The following is a 22,409-nucleotide window of genomic DNA, read 5'->3' on the forward strand; positions in this document are numbered from 1 at the left end:
CGCTGTTCTGTAAACATTTTGTGAGATGAGCCAGGAATATGAAACTTGAAATAACAAAGTTGACTTACATATTACACTTAGAAGTGAATATTTAGCCTTTTGCCCCTACATGAACCAATTATTGGTATTTTATGAAAAACTAGTTCTCAATGACAACAGCGGAGGGACACGTTTAATGAATGGTCTCTCTAGCGTGACGTCATTAATGTGCGTCGCATGTTTACAGTTAGAAATGAACTCCTGATTAGAATTTATTTTAAAGCGTTTTGATAGTGTGCCATTTTATATTAAAGCGCGCTGGTAAAAGTGGTAAATACGGACTAAGGAGAGGACGCTTATTATCGGAGATATTGCATTGTTTGACTTTGTTTATGATCATTTCTTGGCTGATACGTTTAAACCTTATTCGAGGATGTGAAAGTAAAAGTTGTTGGGAGTTAAAAAGTTACTTGGGAAGCCATTTATCTCAAGGATTCACTCCGGTTTAAGGTGGTAGATAAAAGCTGTATCTGAATGAGAAAGGACGAGCATGGATAAAGAAGAAGATTTGGAGATACTTGGTGAACAGCTGTACTCTCTGATCTACCCCAAACACAAGGAGGGTGCTGCAAAACTCACAGGTGAGCTCACCTGTATGATGCATTTTATACACTATAAATTATTTCCCGTAACAAAAACATAAACAGCATTAATATTCTCTGTCCCGTTGTATAAATCCATCCATCCATTTCACCTACCTTGTCCTCTAAATGCAATTTAATAGTCTGGAAGTTTTGTATCTATATTTATATATTTTTACAAAATAATTAAAGGACTGAGAACTTTGGAGATGAGGGTTTAAAGGTGCAGATAAAATGCATGAATGCTAAAGTAAAATCTTATTTGAACCTGGTTGTGTGTTTCAGGTATGTTACTGGAGCTTCCAGCTGCTGTTTTGAGCCAGATGCTGCAGGATGAGGCCATGCTGACAGCAGCTGTGGAGAAAGCTCTCAGAGCTCTGCAGTTGGCACCGAAGGCCAGGTATGATCATCAAGTGGAGACTGGAGCAGTGATGTTGTTTGTAATGCTGGCGAAGACTATGAATAAGCTTCTTAAAATGAAACCTTCTGTTATTTGTGTGATTCCTTGCAGTGAGGTGGCACAGAAAGATGAGGATGATGTGTCCGAGTCCTCGGACTCTTTGGGGGAGCAGCTGTTTGAGTTAGTGGATGTTTACAACACTGGTCACTCACAGAAAATCACAGGTGAGTAAAATATCCTCGCTCTTTACAAACACAGAGAGATTACCCTTCAGTATACATTTTCTTAATTTATTTGTTGATCCATTTGGCCTGCAATTTTTTATGTTAATAGCTCTCCTTCCTGCTATTGTCTTCATAGTGGTAAATTAAATAGTCAAAAATACTGCAAGTTGTACGTAATCAAACCCACATTCAGTTTATCTACACTTATCAGTTGAGCATACAAACATCTGCAAGTCATTTTTACAGTTACGGTGATAGCACAGATAGCATTTATAGCCAGTATATTGCTTTTATCTACTAGTAAGGGCTGTTTTTTACTTTTCCAAAATGTAAAGTATGAATATGGTGTACTGTATTCATCTGTTTTTAGTCCTTTTAAATGCTCTTTTGCTAAACTGAAATTGTAAAAATGAAACAATCCAATGACTGTGTGAATTTTAGGACATTCCTATGCTAACTTTAGTTTTTAGCATCGTTACTCAGCATTACTGGTGATGTACTTTTCTTATGCAATGAAAAAGTGTTTTGTCTTGTGCACAGGAATGCTTTTGGAGCAGCCCAAAGATGTGGTTTTACAGCTTTTGTCAGACCCCAAACTCCTGGAGGAACATGTGAATCTTGCCCTGAAGACACTGAAAGAGTTTGTAGCTTTTTACTCTGACTCTTGTCCTTACATTCAATTTATTTTATAATCAAGAGACACACTACATTAGAACTTTTTTAAACTACAGCTAAAATATTCTGCCTTATTTTTCAGGCAGAATATAGAGAAGACGGACCTCAGCGACGCTTCAGAAGTTGATGAGACAGACAGGCTGGGAGAGAAGCTCTTCTCATTGGTCAAGCAGATGGATTCACTGCATGCAAATGACATCACAGGTGAACTGACCCCAATTTATTTACCATTCAGCATGCACCATGCTGCGAGAGTCTTCACAGAGCCCTGATGTGTTCTCATAAAGACATCCACATCATTTTTCTAGGTATGCTCCTGGAGATGGACGCTGCTTCTCTCCAACAGCTGCTCAGTGACCACAGAAAGCTGCAGGTTGCCGTTCAGAAAGCACAGGCAGTGCTGGACACTGAAAGCTAAGCTGGATTTGTTAAACCCAGATTATGAAGACTTTGTAATTTCAGACTAAATTGTGAACTGGGTATGAAAGCAAGATGACCGATGAGTCTGAAAGACATCATTCTGCTGAAATGAAGGCTCGTTTCTGAGTCCTTTGTTTGCAGTGTCAGCATCTAATGAAAAACAGATCTGTACTGCTTCGGTTTGGTGCCAAATCTTTACGGTTTTTCTTGATAAAATTGTTTACACTAATGCATAAGAATTAATTTTCTTCTGCAGAGATCTCACAGAAATTTGGATCAAGATGCTGCTTTTTGTTTTGCATTATTGTAAAAAGATTTCAGCTGCTAGGAAATATAGCCGATTTTCAAATACATTAAGGATGCTTACTGTTGTGTATAGTAGTGTCAGAACTATTTCCAAATACTGATTATAAAGACATTCATCATTACCATTTCTTAGTCCTGTGTTCAGCTGTAGCATACAAAAGGACGACGAGAACAAATGACTGAGCTAATATGGATGGATTTATGTAAATATGTAAGGTTTGATGTGCTGATTTATTTTTAAGTTTACATTTTAATAATGTAGAATATGACTCACAAGGAATGAGTAATTATGGCTGTTTTGATCTCAAAATGGCCATTAGTGACACAATATAGCTATTTGTGTCCATTTTCTTAAAGTAGCTAATTATGTTGGACCAATCACATTTCATCCTCCTCCAAAAAACAGATTCTTTGGGGAAGGAGCGCTCCGGTTCCCCGTTAAGATATGAAAGTGTTTGGTTAATTCATTTCTGAACTTAGTATCTAAAGGAGAAAGTTTCAGAGCAACTCTGTAGGTACCAAGTGATTCATTCAGATTAGAGCGTTAAATGGAAATGGAGGTTTTAAAAGTACAACAGGACTAAAGAAAGATTTTTCTTTATTCCTGACTGAAAACAGATGTTAAAAAATATATATCACATGAGTTTGTGATGAAATTATTGCTGTATTGATTTCTGTATTTTCAAAATAAATATTTTAAAACCCAATAAATGTTACCACTATAATATCTATATCTACATGTTAATATTGTCATTTTCTTCTAAATTCAAATAAAACTCAACCACATTTCATTCACCTCACAGAGCTGACCTCGACTTTCATTTCGCACAAATAAAGGACAGCCAACTCGTTTCAAAATGCCCTTTTTTTATGAAGTAAATGAAACCACTAGACATCTCTATCAAAGTGCTACAGAGCGTAAAAATAACTTTATTATTATTATCATTTGTTTCCATTATTTGTACCGATGATTCTCTGTCAATGATTTCACAGCAGAAATTCTAAAACAACGGAGAACACCGGCCTCTGCTGATTAACAATCCGACTGATGTCTGCAGAATGAGTGACGGAGTAACATCTGGGGGTGACAAACGTCAGACTCGGGAGTTACATCTGTAAACTAAAATGACAACGTATTTAAGAGTACGACTAGCTCAAGGTTCACAATTTTAAAGATTTATTGGTATGCAGAAGCAGGCGATACAAACGATTAGATTGTGATTGCAATTCCTTCAATCAATAATGCATCTGGTCAAAGACTATTTGGAAAAAAAAAATTGTTAATCTTCTCACACGCGCACGCACACCTTTTATGCCTACATGTCATAAATACAATCAATCTGATATACAAATATTTGGATAGATTCATTTTCTGCAATATTTAAAATTCATCTTGAATTCTGGTTCCTGTTAGTTCAACAAACGTCCCTCCATTTGAAGCTGTCAGCTCAGAACCTTGAGATAACCTTGGACAAAAAGACCCTCTGAGATCTTTGAAGGTGAACAAGTAAGTGGGGGCGAAGGGTTAAATAAATACCTGAAAGCAGCGATCAATCCCTGCATACTTCTCTTTCTTAAATCATCCAACATGCTTTGTTTAGTGGATCTAATGGAAATATCTACACAGCAAGACCAAACAAGCAAATCAACACACAAGTTGCCACCTCTAGCACGTAGACTGCTTATAGAAATCTCCAGTATGAAATTAAAAAGGTGCCACTTCCTTTGTATCTTTCACGTATCCGTCCAGACATCTAGAGCACAACGGGACGCTGGACGATCAGTGTTTTTATCCGTCAGCGTTAGTGGAGCAAGGCGTGTACACAAATTATGCCGACATGAACACACAGTTTGCTTGTGTTAATGTATCCATGATGCAAATCATTTTTCGACCCCTGTTTGGTTTCAGGAATAAGCCCTTCAAGGAAACTCTGTGCTTGTTACAAACACACACCAGCGACACCTACTGGGCTGATGAAGGTATAATAAAAAAAAAAAACAAACAAAAAAAAAAAAACAGTGGTTAAGCTGTTTTGATGAAAACCCACATGATGGGATCAAGCTTTTTAAATGAAGGCCAAAAGAGGAGTTCTTAAGACAGAGAGCAGTATGTCCATGTGCTTCATTTACTTCCAGGTAGACTCTCATTTTTGTTCATTTAGTCTATTAATTTCATTTCTCTGTTGAGGGGGATGTTTACTTATACACTGGGTACTGGCGCTGGCCCAACCGGCTAGACCGTTGTCCCCCTCCCGATGGTGCACTTGTCTGGGAAAGAGACAGAAGACATTCAAATGGGACATCATGTGAACAAACAGGGCAAAAAAAAACAAACATGGTGGACAGACCAAATAAAACATGCTGCTTTAAAAACCACACCTGTGAAAACTGCGTAGGGTTATAAAAAGTGACACCTCCTGCGGGTGTAGTCCCCTGGTTGGGATGACTCTGTCCAGGGAAAAGCAGAGGTACTTTGGTACTTCGATGTTGACACATTGATTCACAACAAATTGCCGGGGGGAAAGTGGAAAGACGATGCAGACTGGATCCACGGTGAGGCACCATCACAAACCACTGTTAATGCGTATTTCAGTAGCCATGCAAACTAGATGCTAGGGTTAGAGCAACTCGCCTAGGACAACTTTAAAAGTTACATTTAAACCATTGCATCAATCTCCAGCATGACCGACTCTGATCATTTAATGTTTTTTTTTTCTTTCAAGCAAATGGAGGATATTGAATAGGGTCTTACTAACATTGTGTAGTGAGCACATTGGCTTGAAAAACGTATTCCCAACCTTTGCATTTAATTTTTCACATTACAACGTCAAACTTTGATGTATTTTAGTAGGGCTTTTTGTGTGATAAATTAAAAAAGTAGTGAATATCAGTGAAACTGAGGGAATTCTGAGGGAGTTCTCCAACATTTACTGAATCTTGGTATGAATCCAGTTGTTCTATGAAGGAATCACAGACAACATGAGTGAAGAAACGGCACCAAGAAGCTCAAATAGGTCAGGAAGTTTAAAAGTTTCATCAATGTATAAAACAATACAGCACGGTTTCATTTATCTTATGAAAACTCAAAGAAAATAGTACAACTGCAAATTAACTTAAACACCTTGCCCAGGCAAGGTGAACATTAATCAGAGAAGCAACCAAAAAAACCTGAGAAAATTTGCTCACGAGACAATTAATAGTTTTGCACTCCACAAATCTGGCCTTCATGGAAGACAAGCAAAAAGAAAGTCAATGACTGACTGAAAGGAAACACTGAAACGTCTAGTCAGCAGTTTGCAACAAGTCATATAAAGATACAGCAAATGGTGAAAGAAGAGGCTCCGGGTGAATGATGCCGAAATTTATGTTTTTGGCCTAAATGTAACAGAAGACCTCCATGGTGAAACACAGTGGAGGCAGCGTCATGTTGCTGGGAAGCGTATCTTCAATAGGGACAGTATAGCTGGTCAGAGTTTAACGAGGATGGACAGAGCTAAATAAAAGACGATGCTGGAAGTGAAGCTGTTTTGGGCTGCAAAAGTCTTGAGACTGAACAGAACAGCAATCCAAAACATCCAGTCGAAGGGAAAATCACGACTATCAACATCCAAGAGATTAAGAGGTGAGACTTGAAAGTTACTGCTCACAGATCCTCCCCTGTCAAACTGACTAAGCTGGAGCTATGTCGCTAAGAAGAATTAAAAATAAAAAAAAATTAAAAATCACTCTATATGTGCAAAACTGGAAGACATATTCTAAAAGCAAACAACTTCTAGCTGCAACTGCAGTGAAGGGTGTTTCTACAAAGTTTGTCCTGAGGAGAGATGAATGGAGATGCACACAGTGCTTTTCAGATTTTTATTTATAACTTATCACCTTTATCACATCACATTTACTATTTTTTCTATTACACCTACCCATAAGATACAATTGGACAAGTTTGAGGTTGTAATGTGGGAATACAGAAATATATACGTATTTTGGTTAGCAAAAGCCTCACTACAGCTGTCAGAAAATTTTTTGACCCCATAAGAATGTGCCATGAATCAAATTTCATAGCAGCTGCCAGCTACTATTGCAATAACTTTCTTCCTTCAGCGTTGCGTTTTCTTAAATAGATACAGAGCGGAGATGGTAATGCTGGAGACAGCAGGTGGTAACAACAAGCAGACATTCTAGGGCTGATGCTCAGCAAAGCCTTGGATGTAAATGGTGAAGTTTTAATGATGAGATGCTGCAGAACAGAAACAGGAAGATGCTGGCAGGGCATTATTTAAGGACAGACTAGAAGTACCTGGTTTAAATGCTGACTCACTTCGCGTGATAAAGAACTCATTGAGCTAGAACGTGACAGCTAAAGAAAACAAGTAGGAAGGGAACAAAAAGAGAAAAAAAAATCCCATCACCTTGTATTAATAATCTTTCATGCACTTGATTAGATCAATTTCCACAATCAAGTAAAGAATAAAACTAAGTAAACGAGCATTAAACAACTGTAGTTCTTAGAAAACAACACCGCATTGATGGAATTATATTGCAGAGACAAATGGAATATAAATTATAGTAATTATCCAGGCATTCAGCATGAGAAAGATGAGAGTTAAGGTTGGTATGCATGCATCCTTGAGTCTTCTCTTACAAGAACTTAAAAAAGCAAACTATGCAGTCAAGCTTTATCTCATTGTGCCATAAAGCATAAAGCCCATTATACTGACAGATGGATCTTACCTCTCCTGACTGTGACCCATCTGGAACAGGAGGACCTTCTGGGGCTGGAGGTAACAGCGTGGGGTTGAACACCTGAGCCGGTCAAAAGATTCAGGATGAGTAAAGGTGCAACTTTGTACCTTAAAAATTGGATTTCCATCTTGACATTTTGAAGGATTTCAAGTTTTATTGCCATCTATATAACTATTTAACTATTGAGATAAGATAGTGAAATATTTACATGACTAAAGTTTAATTCAAGGTGCTTAAGCGCGTTTTAATGTTATAACTCCATACTTTTCCAGAATACTTATTCCATTTTTTTGTCTACTTTTAAAGTACAAATACAGTAGTTCACAGCAGATATTCCAAAATACGTTAGGTCTTAAACACTGAAATAGACAAAAAAAACCCCAAAAAAACAGATCGCTTGATTCCCTGATGAGAATAATTCCTAGAAATACAAACGTTTCCCCCTACTCCATCCTGATCCAGACATGGAAAATAATTTAAATTTTCATCCACTCCCAGACTGCATAGGAACGCAGGATGTTGTGCAAATGTTTAAAAACCAAAGGAACCTGTGGAGGAGCGCTGCTGCTTGGTGAATTCTGCTCTTGATTTCCACCTTCACTGCCTTCCCGAGGCTGCTGGTCACTGGGAGCTTCACATAAAGAGAGAAACAGAAAATATTTAATTTTGCTTTTAGGTATTTTGCTTCATTAGCTTTTTTCAGTGTATCAACAAAAAAACTGAAAAGAAAAGATTCTCAAGTTTCACTGCTGTCTTGAATTTGGGCAAAAACAAGAAAAAGCTTGAAGGAGCGACACATCTCATCTGTCCTCTAGTTACATCTCAAGAATTTTGAACTCTTCAAATAAAAGTTAAGCTACAAGGTTAAAAAACTGCAGGATTTTTTTTTTAACTTATGTTCCAGTCTGAGATGTTTTGAAATGTTCTTGGTTCGTTCATTGTATTTTCACGACACACACCTGAACTAGGCACAAACAGGTTAGCAGGCATGGGCATGGGGGCCAAAGGTGCAAATAGGTCCACAGGAGCCGGGGCCACTCCACTTGGCTTAGCTGTTCCGCTTGGGTTCAGAACGTCCACATATCTGCTCCTAGTGCCTAAGAAGACACAAACAGTCAAACAAATTACAACTAAGGATTTAAAAGATACATGGCATCCATAAATATCTGCCCTGAAAAGTATGAGGCCGAGTCAAATATCCAGTCTACTGTGCATCTTACCTGCTTTTCTGGAAAACATGTTGACGGAAGACCCAGCACCCGGAGGGGCAGTGGGTCCCCCAGGACCAGGCATCTGAGGCATCTTGGGAAAACCGGATGGAGGTGGAGGAGGAGGCTTACTCTAACAGAAAAAAACAAACCAATCAAAAAAAAGGCTTGTTTAAGATCTATATTTTTAAAATATCCATTTATTAACCACCGACCTCTTCTTCAGGCTCATTCAAGTCAACCCATCTATTTTTCTTTTCATCCCAAACAATCTGGCAACGATAAACACATAAACCCATAGATTGGTAAAGAACAGTTCTAGAGTTGAGGTGGAAGGAAATAAAATAAGCACATATAACTTACAGAAGGATTTTTATCATCTGGCAAGTGAGCCTCATTTTTTCTCTTCCCAAAGGGCCAAAATGACCAGCCTTTACTCTGTTTGCATGGAAAGGAAGCGCTGCGTTAAACAGTGTAATACTGCAGTGTGCAGCTTTAGAAATTGTAAGAAAGTGATGAACCTTTTCTGGAGAATCCTTCTTGGCTTTCCTGGCCTCCTCTTTGCGTGGCTGTTCGGGAATCGAGGGCGGAGGTGGAGAGGCCTGTTTTACAGCAGAGTTGCTCCGCTCTCTTCCACCGGAGTGAGTGGAAGATTCAGAGGCCCTGCGAGAGCTGCGTCCAGATGGCTGGAAAACAAAATATTCTGATAAGAACACGCTTTGATACACTCTGGCATTTACATAACAAATGAAATACTTAGTCGATCAAACTAAGGGCTTCACCACATAATAGTAAAACCAAGTAATTTTAGTGAGTAATAATCATCTCAAGGGAATTTAATATGTTTCGAGACATTAAGCTCTGGTGTGAAATGTCAGTGTTATACCAACATACCAAATGCATTGAAGATTGTGAAGTTGTTCGTGATCTCCTCGGACCCTGCGGAACCAAATAAACAAGGTAAGCATTTTCTCTTGTATTAGTGGTTTCCAACATTTTTTGCCACATAGACCAAAATCATCAAGCTTGTGCTCCAGAAATTCAATATATATTTCTATCAAAATGAGAAGGTAATTGTACACTAAAATTTGTCATTTTCAATTCAGTTTATTAATTTATACGGCACCAATTCACAACAAATGACATCTAGAGGCACTTTGCAAAAGGTAATTTCAATCCAATCATACATACATTCCAACTGATCCGAACAGTAAAATAAGCTCAGTTAATTATTCAACGTAGCTTAAAAAGTTTCTAACTAAGGAAACCCAGAAGATGGCATCGAATCATTGACTAATTTAGGTAGCTGGTATTTCAATAAAAGGAACAAAGTCTGACTTTTGTAAGGAAAGGATCTATAAATCATTATAGATTTGAAACATAAAAAGGGCTTTGTATGTTTGCCTTATTAAAAAAAAACTAGAAATGGAATAAAAATTTCTAAATTGTCTAAAATGAATCCTTTTTTGTTTTAAATTTCCTTTTTGAAAAAAAAAAAACACTAGCTGTACTGAGTCATGTTTGGTAAACGGGTCAACCCCAGTTTGCCTGTGCTGGTGTGAAAAAATTCAGCCATCTGTGAATGGGGTCAGAGGCTGTTGTTAATTTGGAACTTGGACAACCCTGTCTCACATAAAAAAATTAAAACTTATTTTAGGTTGTTTTAGAACTGCAGGCGGGTAAATACTGACCATGAAAGCCATGTGGTCATACAAGTCCATCTGAGGTGTGAAGGAGCTTCTGCGTGGGGAGGATGATATTGGATGGGTGGGATGCATCTCTGGGTGGGGTGGGGGCGGCTGCTCCATGGGGGCCATATGTCCAGGAGAGGGAGGCATGTGCTGGGGCATCTGAAAAGGTGGGTGAGTCATTTGAACAGGTGAATGTGGCACCTGTGACGGAAACATGTGAGGCGACATTTGGCCCTCTTGTGGTGAGGGAACAAATTGCTGGTGGGCTCCGAGATAGGCCTGCTCATGTTGATGGTGGAAGGGGGGGTGGGCAACGCCAGGATCCTGTGGAGGGAATCCAGGCATGGGGATTTGGCCCGGTGGTCCACTGGGGGATACGGGGTAGTACTGGGGCACATCGCTTGAGGGTGGGAGCTGAGCTGGAGCCGCCCCCTCATGGAGAATGGAGGAGGGAGCTGGAAGGAAGTGAAAGAGATTCAATCTATCTGCCAGCACTAAGAGCTAATCACACACAGAGCAAAAGTTTGAACACATTCACACACACCTGGAGGCATCAACTGTACTGCCTGCGGTTGAGGCCCAGGCATTAATGAGCTCATGAGCTGGTTGTTGGGGGCCTGGCCGTCCACTTCCAGATGCATGCTGTAAGGTTCAGGTGGACTCTGGGGCTCCAAGTCTGAACTTTCGCTGATGCAATCAAACTGTGCAGGAGTACTTCTGTCCCTGTTGTATGTAATCACACCAGTCTTACAAAAAGAGAGAGAAGAAATCATCAAATATGTTAATTGTTTAAAAATTACATTGTTTGTTTAAGTCAATCTAAATCTGATGAATTTCTGGAAAATAAAACCTTATATCGAATTTTTGAAGAAATCTATCGTTACATAGTTCCCTGTTGGAACTAGCAAGAAATGTTTGCAATTATATTATGCCACAAGGTGACGTAGAACCGTTGCTCTTCCTCACCCTGATCTGTCCATCCAGCTGTTTGAGGCGAATCAGCCATTCAGGCTCAATGAACAGCTCCTGCTCAGGTCTTTCCTTTAGTTGCGGATCAAAGAACCGTAACTTTTCTGACATCTTTAAGCGAAAATAAAATAAATAAATAAATCACATGTGTCAAAGAGTCAAATATAAAAAGATATCAAAAGCAAGGAACAACTACAAACCTGTATGATCTGGCTGATGAACACAGGGGAGTAGTAGGAAGCATGCATAAGAACCGTCTTTGCGATAACTTCACAGTAATGAAAAGCTTGGGCAGACAGGCCTGATTCAGCCAGTCGGCATGCATAGATTAGTTTAAACACCTGATGAGAGGACAGAAAGAGAGAGAATATAGTCCTCAGATATTTTATTTACAATGTAATTATGAATGTAAAAACATATGAAACAGGCTTCTAAAACTAACAAAAACCCACCTGGAAGTTGGGCAGTGAACAAGGCTGGGAGCCCAGAGATTGAGCGTACTCATAGGCCTCCGTCCTCTGGATTGCTTCATTGGTGGCAAACTGATTAAAGGCCAAACTGAAGGCAAGAGACAGAGTTAAATGTCTGGCTTGTTTTCAGTTTATGTCAAAAGACATATCCAGGATGGTGTGTGTGTGTTTTGGACTAACCTGTGGTTGGATCCAAGCAACACCAACTTGGTGCTCTTCTTGGTGTAAACCCCCAGGCCAACTTGGGCCATCAGGTAGCAGAAGTGAGCAGCGTCAGTCAGCCCTTTAGAAGCTTTTCCAAAGCAGAAAAAAATGGTCAAAAATGTTAGGAATGTAGCTACCAGCTGCCATTAATGTCAATACAGTTTAAACAACTTCCACTGGATAGAGTCTTAATAAAATAATCATACCCAGAGTGTCACCCATAGTGGTGATAGTGCGAGTGTCCAAGTCCATATTGTGTGTTAGGTTTGAGAGGACCATGGCCAGATGGGGGCGCCAGTCACCCCACTTCTCCTCTCCACAGCACTGCATAAGTGAAAAAAGAAATGTTCAATTTAGATAGCTGGAAAATCATTGTCAACAACTTCTTCAGCACACCAGTTTAAAAACAGGTTGTAAGGACGTACCGTGGCTGAAGCAGGCATTCTCCCTGACATCAGCTGGTACATTGTTTGGAGAGGGTCATTCATGGGCAAACTATTGGCAAACCTGAAGAAGAAAACATTTTAATGATGAGAAAACCATAATTATAGGTTAAGAAACTTCAACTGCAGCTACTTCACCTTGTCATGACACGTGCATGTGTCCTATTGTCCATCTTACTAGCCAACAGCAGGGCATGACCCCAGAGACCTCCTTTCATGGCTGCTTCAAGTGCATCCTTTTTTCATCAGACAAAGAATAAAATGTGTCAGATATGTTTGGCTTAAAATAATTACGTAATTTTGCTAATCATTGTATCTCCTACCTTTTTGCGCCCAAACAGAAGCAGCTCTCTGAAGCGCTCCGTTTCCTTGCCAACGTTCTCTGGGACAATCATGAAAGTGTCGGACAGAAGGGACAGCGGTCCAGCTCCAGGCTCCTCCTCCGCTCGTGCAAGAGGTTCATTGTTGAAATCAATCAAGTTGGCTTCGTTGGGACTCTTGCCAGGCAGCCAGACAGAGCGATGCTCCTTCAGCAGGAGGTCAGCGATGTCTGTGCCGACCACAGTCTGAGGAAATGGAAAAAAACAATCAGAAAAGACCAAATTTTAATCAAATAATTATTGTTCTGGTATTTCTACAGCTGCAGGCAGCACAGTCTCACCCCATTCTGTCTACAAAGCAATACAATGAAATCCCAGAGCAGGCGGGCAGAGTCTCTGTCCAGCAAGTTGTTGTCACGGGAACACTCCATTGCTTTGTTTTGAGAGAATTTTATCACATCAACCTTGTGGGTCTCCTCCCTGTTGGCATGACAGAAAATGTTAGGATATAATATGTTTCATTACAAAAACCTAAACTGCAGCAAAAAAAGAAGCTAAATTTAGGATGAATTTCAATGTTGTTTGAACTCAACATTCTGCTTTTTTGTTACACTACTTTGCATTATTTGGATCACTAAAAAACTGAAGTCTGGTTCTTTAAGGAGTTTACTTTCACCAAGATTCTGTGAAGTATTTGAGATGGAGATAACTAGAAAAATACACGTACTTAATCAGAGGTCCAGGGAAACCTCGCAGCTCAGCCTGATCTGCAGTGTCCTGCAGCATCGTCTAAAAGGAGAAGTAGAAGATAAAATAATACATAACGTATTCTTTACATTATTTTCTGCTCACAATCATCTACAATGTTTGTATCTCCAAAAAGGCGATAGAAACCAATTTTACAACCTATGATCCATAAATTAAGGAATGCCTACTTTACGGTTAATGCATAATGAGATAAAGTAACTTAATGTGTGCTGAAATTTAAACCTTAAAGCTATGTACAAAACAATAAATAAAAACTTTTTACAATTTTTTACAGTAAATGTACCTCCATGTTGTGGATCTCAACCAGAGCAGGCTGCCCAGCTGAGGGGAGATTGGGCAGGACTTGGATCAGATGACCTCCAGGTCCAAAGCGAGCACAACGATGGGGCATGGTAAACTTTTCTGGGGTTGCAGGACGAGGGGGAGCTGAAAGGGAAACAATGGTTACAGTGTAAGTAATTAAGTGAGATATAATAAAGAAAAATACATTTAGTACTTGGAGAAACGCTTTAAAAATATATATATATATATATTCTCCAAAAACTGAGTTTTGTAAGATTACGTTGCTCTGGTGCAATCCAGGTACTGTCCGCAGTGTACTCTGAGGGATACATGTACTGGCTGTAGTTCTGAGTAGCGTCCGTTTGATTTGGATACTGGCCATAAGAGTAGTCAACAGGGAGAGTGGATTGTGTTGTGTCATAAACTGCAGACACCAAGTCAGGCTGGCTCCTGTACACCTGGCTCTGCAATTGAAGTGCAGAAAAAAAAAAGAGTTGAGAACAAGGTGGCAGAAGATCCAGGGCCCCTAAAATTGAAAAAAAAAAAAAAAAAAAAAGTAAACAGCATTTTTTTTTTATTGCCTATGAAATAAAAAGCAGCCATGACAGTTCACCTGCTGTGACCGTGAGCTGAAGCTGCTTCGTCTGCTGTGATGACTGGTGGAGCTGTGCACACTGTGTGCCGACTGCTCGCTATGCACGCTGCGCCGGTCAAAGTCGTCGCCGTAAGGATCTCTCCCGCGCACGTTGTCGTCATCGAAACTGCGATCATATCCGGGATAGTACTGCCATTGGTCGTCGTAGCCATCTTTCCTGTGAGGGAGCCGATAAAACACTCAGCAGGAGTAAACTGATAGGACTCATGCATAACTACGCTGTTTAACATCTTGTTGACTTCATTGTACTTTTTACTAAAATGTACAAAGAGTTTTAATAACGCCTACCTGGACGGATACTGCTGATTATAGTAGCCGTTTCTGTATGCGTCATTGTAATAAGACCAATAGGATTGATCATAGTATCCTCTGTATCGCTGGTCGTACTGTCCATAGTTGTATCCTTTTTAAACAAAAAATTGAGAAAAAAGAAGATAATTGACAAATACATGAAACTTTTTCTGTGATAAATCATTGTCAAATTGACATTGTATTAGCAAATAGCTCATACCTCTATAATCATAGTGCTTGGGGTAATCTGCATAATATTCACCGTAGGCACTTCGGTTTTGCCGTTGGTAATCTTCAGAATAACCTTGCCTGAAGGACAACACAATGTGATATTTCACAGGATCGGCCCACGTGGCTCAATACAACACATGAAATTGAAACATGCCCAAAGTGTTATTTCAACATGCAAATCCAAACATGATCCTGCAATTAAGCAGCCTTGTGTGTGTGCTGACTAAAGACAGACAAAAAACTGTAGTTTTTAACAGTAAATGATTTCAAAGTAAAGGATGCAAAATAAATCATCAATGCAATTTCTGTTTTGCATTAAAAATGCATAAAAGACCACTCGAAAATGCAATGTTTGTCATTTCATATTTGCAGTAATTAAAATACACACTTTGGATGGCAATAAGATATTGAGGCTGTTGGATGGAGTCTCATTCCAGCGAATTCACACACTTGACACAGCAGTAAGAGTGTTTTATAATAGCATTAATTTTTAACTTCAATTTCCTAATAATGTGCAGATCTCATTAAGTATTTGTTCATTGGAGTCAAAGGTAAGGTGAAGAGCAGATTGCTGCTTACAGGGATTACAGCTTCAAATATGATCTGACTGAATAGACAGTAAATATGCAAATATTTGCACATTTCTTATTTTTAAATATTATTTTTTATAAATTATAGTCATTCATTTGTTTTTCTAAAAGGTGTTTTACATTAACATTTACATTAATTTGCCAGTTGTTCAGTTGCAGGAAACAAAAATCATAAGCATTGTATTATCAAAAATATCATTTAAGAATAATTGAGTTCAGTAAATCAAACGGCCCTCAATAACAATCACACTTCCTCATTTGGTTCTTTAGAAAAATGTATTGCCCACCTCTGATAGACATAAAGAAACGAGAAGGCAAAAATCAAAGACATTCTTCTAGACAACTTTAATGGTGCCATATATGGGAAGAAAGAGTAATTTTTTTAGAAGACAATGGATTATGATGTCTGTAAACAAAATTCCCCTTCAGAAAATATGAATAATCAGAATGGAAATGGTCAAAGTCATATTACTGTGCGATTTATCATGCAATTAATTGATTAAATGCTTTGCGACAGGCTTAATAGTGGTACACTATTACACCTCAGAAAAACAAAATGATGACATTTTTTTCAAACAATTCTGACTTTTAACTATTGAATTGAAGAAGATTGTGAAGGTAAGATACTGAAGCAAGACTGACTGCTTCACTAACCTGGATGAAGGCCGGTCTGAGTACTGACTAGTCCTTGAGCTGGGTCGATCAGACTGTGGTTCTCTATATTGGTAGTTTGGATCACGGTAACCTGGGTTCTGCCCGTCATATCTGCCATACCAAGGGTCTCCTCTGCCTCGGTAGTTTGCATCCTAACAGGAAAGCATAAAAAAATGATTAATAAAGAGGGACACACAAGGCCACAGTTGCTCATAAATGCTAGCAAAAAATCGCCTCAACCCTTACTTGGTAATACTGCTGCATTCTCGGATCTCCAGGTGGAGGTGGATACTGGCCTGGAGGATACTGTCCTCTGCTATCTGTGTATTCTCCATAGTTTCCATAGTAGCTGCTGTACATCTGCCCAGATCCAGGAGGAGGAGGAGGATGCACATAGCCTTGATGGCTGCCTGCAGAGGAGGGTGGTCGGGGAGCTTCAGCTGGAACTGCTTGGGAATCCCCCTGAGGTACGGCCCCCTGCGTGCCTGGGGGGCACACCCCAGGAGCAGCAGGAGTAGGAGCATTCCCTCCAGCAGGTCCTTGTGCCGGAGTTGAATATTGACCTTGAGAAGGTTGGGTTCCACTGACAGGAACAGCAGGAGCATCCCTCTGTCCCTGCAATGCAGCTTGAGAATTGGATGTCTTAGGAAGTTCACTTTGCGTCTGCTGAGTGTTTGGAGCAGCTGGAGGCGGTCCTGGTGGAGCTTGTGAGGTGGATGTAGAAATTACTGTCTGGATAGAGAGATTCCCTCCGTCTCTTACTCCCTGCTGAGCATCCTTGGTGACCTGCAGGTAAAATCCATTACTAGACTGTGACGACTCATGCAAAGACGACGGCTGGCCGTACGCCTGGCTCTGACCATGTGATTGGTGCATAGAAAAATCAAGCAGTTCGTAGTTTAATGTCTGATTATGATTAGAGACAGAAGCAGTCACGAGAGAAACGGGCTGTGAATTAACAGTAGAATGGCTTTCTGCCCCCAATGATTGGCCCCTTGAAAGAGGAGGGTGAACAGGTTGAGAGAGTGGTGGAGTTGTGATTTCTGAAGTTGCTCCAACTGTTTTGTCTCGAGTCAGATTGAGCGGACCCTGATTAGGAGCGGAGGAACAGAAAGCCGCGGACCCAGAAGAAAAGAGCGGACTTTGCTTAGAAGGTAGGGCTGATGGTAGAGAGATACTGGCACCAAGCCCTTGTGCGGGAGGTCTTTCAGGGGACACAACTTCTCCATGATTAGTCTGAGTGGATGACGGAGTAGGAATGCTGGGGGGAATCACGCTGTAATTGGATACAGGCGGGGCAATTAAAACGGGCTGATGAAGTGAGCCAGACACGAGCAGAGATGCGTAACCCAGGCCGCTTTGAGAGTCAGCTGGCTCTGCATCACTCACCTTTGGTGGGTTTTCTAGGTTCTCTGAATGCTGCTGAGAAGCTGTCTGAACTCTCTGCGAGGCCTGTAGGTCCAGCGGACAATCCTCTGGTGGCTGGATGACGTCAGCACTGGGTTCTCTTAATGGGGCTAAAACTGGGGGGGCTGCAGGGGCGAGGAGGATATTGGTACCCAAGCTCGTAGGGTCGTTCTGAGCCCACAGAGTAGTGGCCGGACTCTCGCAGGGCCGATTGGCCCCAAAAGCACGAGACGAAGGTCGAGAATGAGGATGCACCACTGAATGTGTTTGACTGGATAATACATCGCCGGGAGCAGAAACTGGAGCTTGTCCTGGCCCATAAATGTTCTCCATATTGTCTGGCGGTTGCTCCAAGTTACCAGATATGGAATCAGAACCTCCTTCAGCAACCATTTTAGCCCTATCGACTTCAACAGGACGCACTCCAACACCATGTGAACGCACGGGTTCAAAAGAGCTGTTAGCGCTTGCTTGGAAAATCCCAGTTGGTTTTGGTGGGCTAGGCGTGGGATGCCACATATGCTCTACTGAACCTTGCACTCCTACATCACCACTTGGAGATGTATCTATCTGCTCAAAGTAACCTCCGGCAGCAGCGGCAGCAGCAGAAGAGGTATTAGGATTATCGGCGAGACGAGGGCTTTCCTGCTGAATAAAGGTACCTTCGACTCCCTGGTGCCGACGGGGGTCGGTTCCACTTCCATGGCTCAAATTGCTGTAGTTGGATGACACACTCGCAGATCTCATTGGTCTTGGGACTGAATCCGGAGTTTCCAGGTTGGGTCCTGTTTCAAACTGGTCAACTGGGTTACATGCAGCAATAGCAGCAGCAGCACCGCTGCTGAATTCGTTGGGTAAAACTTCCTGGTTCGGAACACACTCCAAATTTTCCACGTGGTCAAAGTCATTATCTGGGAGCTTCTGGATGTGCCCCTGTAAAGGATGACTGCTTTCATTCATATAGGGAAGGCGTGAATGATCTGGAACAGACACTCCATGGTAATCGACAGTCAGATCTGAATGACTACTATGAGATGGTGGGTTGCTGTTATTCTGAAAAGATCCAGCAACACCATTTAATGTTTTATTCCTCTCATCAGCAAGCGTTTCCTCGTTTTCCACATCACTCCCTTTGAAGAACATTGATATTGTACCAGACTCTTGACCGTATACATCTGTGGCAGGGACAGAACTTGGCCCAGGTTGACTGACAGAACTAGGCCCCGTACTGGAAACATGAGGAGATCCAGTAGAGTCTGTAGGTGGCTGATGATGGCTCAAGCCGGTACCCATTTGGTGGTAGCCGGAGTCCTGCACTGGTTGGTTGAACCACAAGTCATGGGGCGCAGAGCTCTGACTGAAATAACTCTGGGTTTGGAAATGTGAGTTGAGGTGCTGGGGTCCATTTGGGTCAGGCAACAAAGAGCTGGCAGGCGCTACAGGGTTCTGAAGAGGAGCAGGGAGGTGAATTTGGGGATGTCCAGAGTAGGCTTGAGGGGTGGGGGCACTGTGGTGGGGTGACTGGCTGTGGGAGGGGTACATCTGGGTCTGTGGTGGTATATTTGAGGGCCGTGCTGGTGGATCAACAGTTGGTTGGAAATAGTTTTGAACTGAGGGAGGTCGGCTTGAGTGATCAGGAGCCCACTGAGTAGATGAAGATGAAGTTGGAAGGGGTTGAAAAGGCAAAGGATGACCAAGATGATGTGCCTGAAAATCCTGGTTAAAAAGTGTATTACTAGGTGCTGGTGACGTATGTGATGCATCTGTGGACATAGTGGCAGTTGGATCTCTTGAATTAAAATAGTCCTGTTCACTATTAGCCGATGCATATCCTGTGGGACTTGGAGATGGGAAAACACCAGCAGATGGTGTACCCTGAGGGGTGAATAAAGTCACCCCTGACAGAGATTGTGCTGGGGGACCAGCCACTGCAGCTGGAACATTTTCAAGCAACTGCGGTTGTGGAGGGAGTCCAGAACCAAGCTGAGAGTACATGGCATTAGGTGGAGTTTGCATTTGTGGTGGGCTGCTGTTAGGTATTGTAGGAAGACCACCTGCAGCCATGGGGGGTGGAGCTCTGCCAAAAGCAAAAGGGTCCGTTATGGGCTGGGTAGGAGGCGGCATAGTAGCTGTCACTGCTGTTGCATGCTTCTGAGGCCTTATTCTGCCTGTCATATTAGGCATCGAGGCCCGGGGTGGTCCAGCCCGAGGAGGTCCAGCCCGAGGGGTTGGTTGCATGTCTGCACAACAAGTCCAATGACCAGGTCACTCTGAAAGATGTTACTGAAGAGACTGAAGTCAGGCGTAGCTGTAAGAAGTAAAGGAAAGAGGAAAGGGTTAATAAAAGCCACACATGTTCCTTTGAAAGGACATTACCACACCTTTATTTGTGTAAAAAGTACAACGTGGCAGCTTCTACATCAGAAAGTGTTTCAGCTATGTATACGTCCTCTCTGCATCGTCCCTTTAACTTATCTGCTCCTTTTACTTATCTCATGCATGTTAAGAAAAAAGCGTACTTAAATCTGCTGCTATGCACAAAAACAGTGCTTTTAAGAGAAGGAAGTTTTCACCTTTCCTTGATATATTAAAATTTAAACATACTTCAAGGAAGTCTTGTAGAAATATAAAAAAAATCACATCCCTATTCACTGGCTAAGAAGACAATGGCAACTAACTATTTTGTTTACTCTTATATATGCTTGTAGCGTAGCTACATTTGCAATTGATTTTGCTCATCATGTCGTCGTAATGGCCCCAGCATTTTTAAACGGCATTTTAAAAATACTAACAACTGCAATCAAAACAAAACTGGTTAATGAAGTACTGATCTCCTTCTCCAGAATTTCACAAAAGGTTTTAAAAAGTGAACTGAAAAAAAGCCTTACTTCTGCTTTCTGTATTTTTAATTAAACAATAAAAGAGTTGACTGACAGGCATTAGCAAACACAATCGAATAAGAAACCTATGAGATTTCTGTAAAACAATACGACAAATGCCTTATGTGATGTCTTCAGAGCTATGTGTGTTTTTTGGGAGGGTGAATTTTAGCTTCAGTAAACTAATTACTCCAATAGCAAAACACATAAACACTGACCACGTCATATTGTTGGGTAAAATCTGCATCTTTACCAAGGCTGATTCATCTAAAAGAAAAGTACAATGATTTTGACTACTGCATAGGGACGAACAACAATATTGTTTTTAATATGAATCCATTAAATTGGAATTAGCTCTGCATATCACCAGACAAACAAAGCAAAAGCAATCACTGACTCAAAAAGCACTGACTAGTAATTAGACAACAAAATCCCCTTAGATTAATAAATCTGTGATCTTACAATAATACATGCAATGAACTTCGACTTCGTTTAAATCCTATCATTTGTTATTGTGCGTCTGTCACATGGAAGCTAAGAAGATCTACGTGAATATGCTAAGCTAGAGAGGAGGATCAATAACAGCCACATCTCGCACGGAAGGTAAGTAGGTTCAGTCAGTCGGAAGAGAGATCCAAGATTTTTCAGATGATCAGGTTACAAATGTATAAAGAACAACCTGGTAGGCTAGCGATAGCTATGTTGAAACTCGAAGTTCCAAAAAGTCCAAAAGTTAGCTGCAACCTTGCAACTTGTCACCGATAGCTGGCATTAGCTATTACATAACCGAGGCTAGCTCTCTTTGGTCAGGCTCGACATTAAGTTACCGTTACAAATTAAGCTGCCTTAGAGGAAGGGTCCAGAGAGTGCTTTAGCTCAACAGCTAACAGGAACGCTACATGTCCACAGCGGCACACAGCAACATACTAACATTATACATTAGCTTATGTGGGACAAAGTCGAGCAAGAAGACGGGCATCGTGTTGTTGTCGTACCAACTCTTCCGTGACAGGAAAACACACGGCTAAGTTACGAGTCCCTAGACAATCCTAGGGTGATTTAACAGGTTCACTGCCTGGTCAGCTAGCCTTAGCATCGTTAGCACCGCCAGCTAACTAGCCTGTGCTAACTACAGGGTAACAGTGTAATTCCTCCTAGGGACACGACATTAAAACCCTTGTAGTACAACTTTGTTAACTGCGCTATGTGACTAATATTACACAATGTCAAAAACATTCATATATAAAAGTACGTTCTTACAAATATGCAGGACTGTAAGTCTCACACAACGCCACCATCTTCAATGAACACATCCTACTAGGCTACGTGTACAAGCTCCGTCACGGCCCAAACAACAATTACGTCCAAACGGGGCGGGGCTTGTTAGACTCCTGTGTGGATAAAAAATTAATTAAACAATGAGCAAAAAGGAATACTCATTTATAAATGAATTATACTGAGTTATATATGCCAGTGGGTTTAAATTATTTACTACAAATTAAGTTTTTCAGAGACGTATTTATTAATGTATTTATTTTTAATACCTTCGTGGTATAAGGATATCATGTTATCAATAATGAGGAAGAAACTGCTAACATGACAGTTGTCCAGCAGACAGTCAATGACGCTCCTCACAAGCAAGTTTATTATAAAAGAAACTAGCTATTATGAGTGTTGTCTCCAAACATATGAATAGAAAGTTAGGTGGAGGGAAAAAGTATGGTAGAAAAGGTTGCACAGCCTGGGGGGGGGGGGGGGGGTGGTTATGAAGCAAAAACTATGTACAATTTTTGGGGAGAGAAGACTTAATTTGCAGCTAACGTTAGGACGTTAAGGGCTACCACACACATATCTATGACATGGGCTACAGCTGTCAGGTTCCTTATCTTAAGCCAATCCTGAACCAGCAGCAATGTCAGAAGTGTCTTGCTTGGGCTGAGGAGAAAATTAAGTAAACTGCTT

At 40.9% G+C, this 22,409-nt stretch overlaps 2 protein-coding genes across 6 annotated transcripts; one reads left to right on the plus strand and one right to left on the minus strand.

Moving 5' to 3' along the window:
• Positions 1-182: 182 nt before the first annotated feature.
• Positions 183-3,964, plus strand: LOC114149347 (polyadenylate-binding protein 3). Its single transcript, XM_028025144.1, has 6 exons — positions 183-620; positions 906-1,020; positions 1,132-1,244; positions 1,785-1,884; positions 2,002-2,123; positions 2,228-3,964. Exons 1-6 carry the CDS (start codon positions 530-532, stop codon positions 2,335-2,337), a joined length of 651 nt encoding a protein of 216 aa, XP_027880945.1. The 5' UTR covers positions 183-529; the 3' UTR covers positions 2,338-3,964.
• On the minus strand, positions 3,547-21,811 carry sec16a (SEC16 homolog A, endoplasmic reticulum export factor). Of its 5 annotated transcripts, XM_028025140.1 has the most exons (32): positions 21,708-21,811; positions 17,551-19,876; positions 16,408-16,947; positions 16,162-16,313; positions 14,907-14,995; positions 14,684-14,798; positions 14,354-14,552; positions 14,021-14,204; positions 13,742-13,884; positions 13,418-13,479; positions 13,032-13,170; positions 12,694-12,936; positions 12,509-12,606; positions 12,353-12,434; positions 12,134-12,251; positions 11,904-12,015; positions 11,706-11,811; positions 11,454-11,594; positions 11,251-11,364; positions 10,829-11,030; positions 10,285-10,739; positions 9,488-9,532; positions 9,115-9,279; positions 8,957-9,031; positions 8,809-8,865; positions 8,606-8,726; positions 8,345-8,482; positions 7,934-8,016; positions 7,374-7,445; positions 6,940-6,999; positions 5,025-5,093; positions 3,547-4,913 (listed from the first exon to the last, which is right to left on the minus strand). In XM_028025140.1, the coding sequence occupies exons 2-32, from the start codon at positions 19,804-19,806 to the stop codon at positions 4,842-4,844; spliced, it is 6,507 nt and encodes a 2,168-aa protein (XP_027880941.1). In that variant the 5' UTR covers positions 19,807-19,876; positions 21,708-21,811; the 3' UTR covers positions 3,547-4,841. The 5 variants fall into 5 exon arrangements, with proteins under 5 accessions (XP_027880941.1, XP_027880938.1, XP_027880937.1 ...); XM_028025137.1 differs by having other exon boundaries at positions 6,961-6,999; positions 16,408-19,876; XM_028025136.1 differs by having other exon boundaries at positions 16,408-19,876.
• Between the last annotated feature and the right edge of the window lie 598 nt (positions 21,812-22,409).

Source organism: Xiphophorus couchianus, chromosome 8 (assembly GCF_001444195.1).
Source record: "Xiphophorus couchianus chromosome 8, X_couchianus-1.0, whole genome shotgun sequence".
In the NCBI taxonomy this organism is placed as follows: Eukaryota; Metazoa; Chordata; class Actinopteri; order Cyprinodontiformes; family Poeciliidae; genus Xiphophorus; species Xiphophorus couchianus.

What these genes read in the sequence shown, in the direction of transcription:
- sec16a (XM_028025136.1), bottom strand. Translation starts at nt 19,806, where the DNA reads ATGCAACCAACCCCTCGGGCTGGACCTCCTCGGGCTGGACCACCCCGG. An exon ending in TTCCCTGGACCTCTGATTAA is followed by an intron (nt 13,171 to 13,417) that starts GTACGTGTATTT and finishes TCATGCCAACAG; the next exon opens with GGAGGAGACCCACAAGGTTG. An exon ending in AGTACAGTTGATGCCTCCAG is followed by an intron (nt 10,740 to 10,828) that starts GTGTGTGTGAAT and finishes ACTTCCTTCCAG; the next exon opens with CTCCCTCCTCCATTCTCCAT.
- LOC114149347 (XM_028025144.1), top strand. Translation starts at nt 530, where the DNA reads ATGGATAAAGAAGAAGATTTGGAGATACTTGGTGAACAGCTGTACTCT. An exon ending in CAGTTGGCACCGAAGGCCAG is followed by an intron (nt 1,021 to 1,131) that starts GTATGATCATCA and finishes GATTCCTTGCAG; the next exon opens with TGAGGTGGCACAGAAAGATG. An exon ending in GCCCTGAAGACACTGAAAGA is followed by an intron (nt 1,885 to 2,001) that starts GTTTGTAGCTTT and finishes CTTATTTTTCAG; the next exon opens with GCAGAATATAGAGAAGACGG.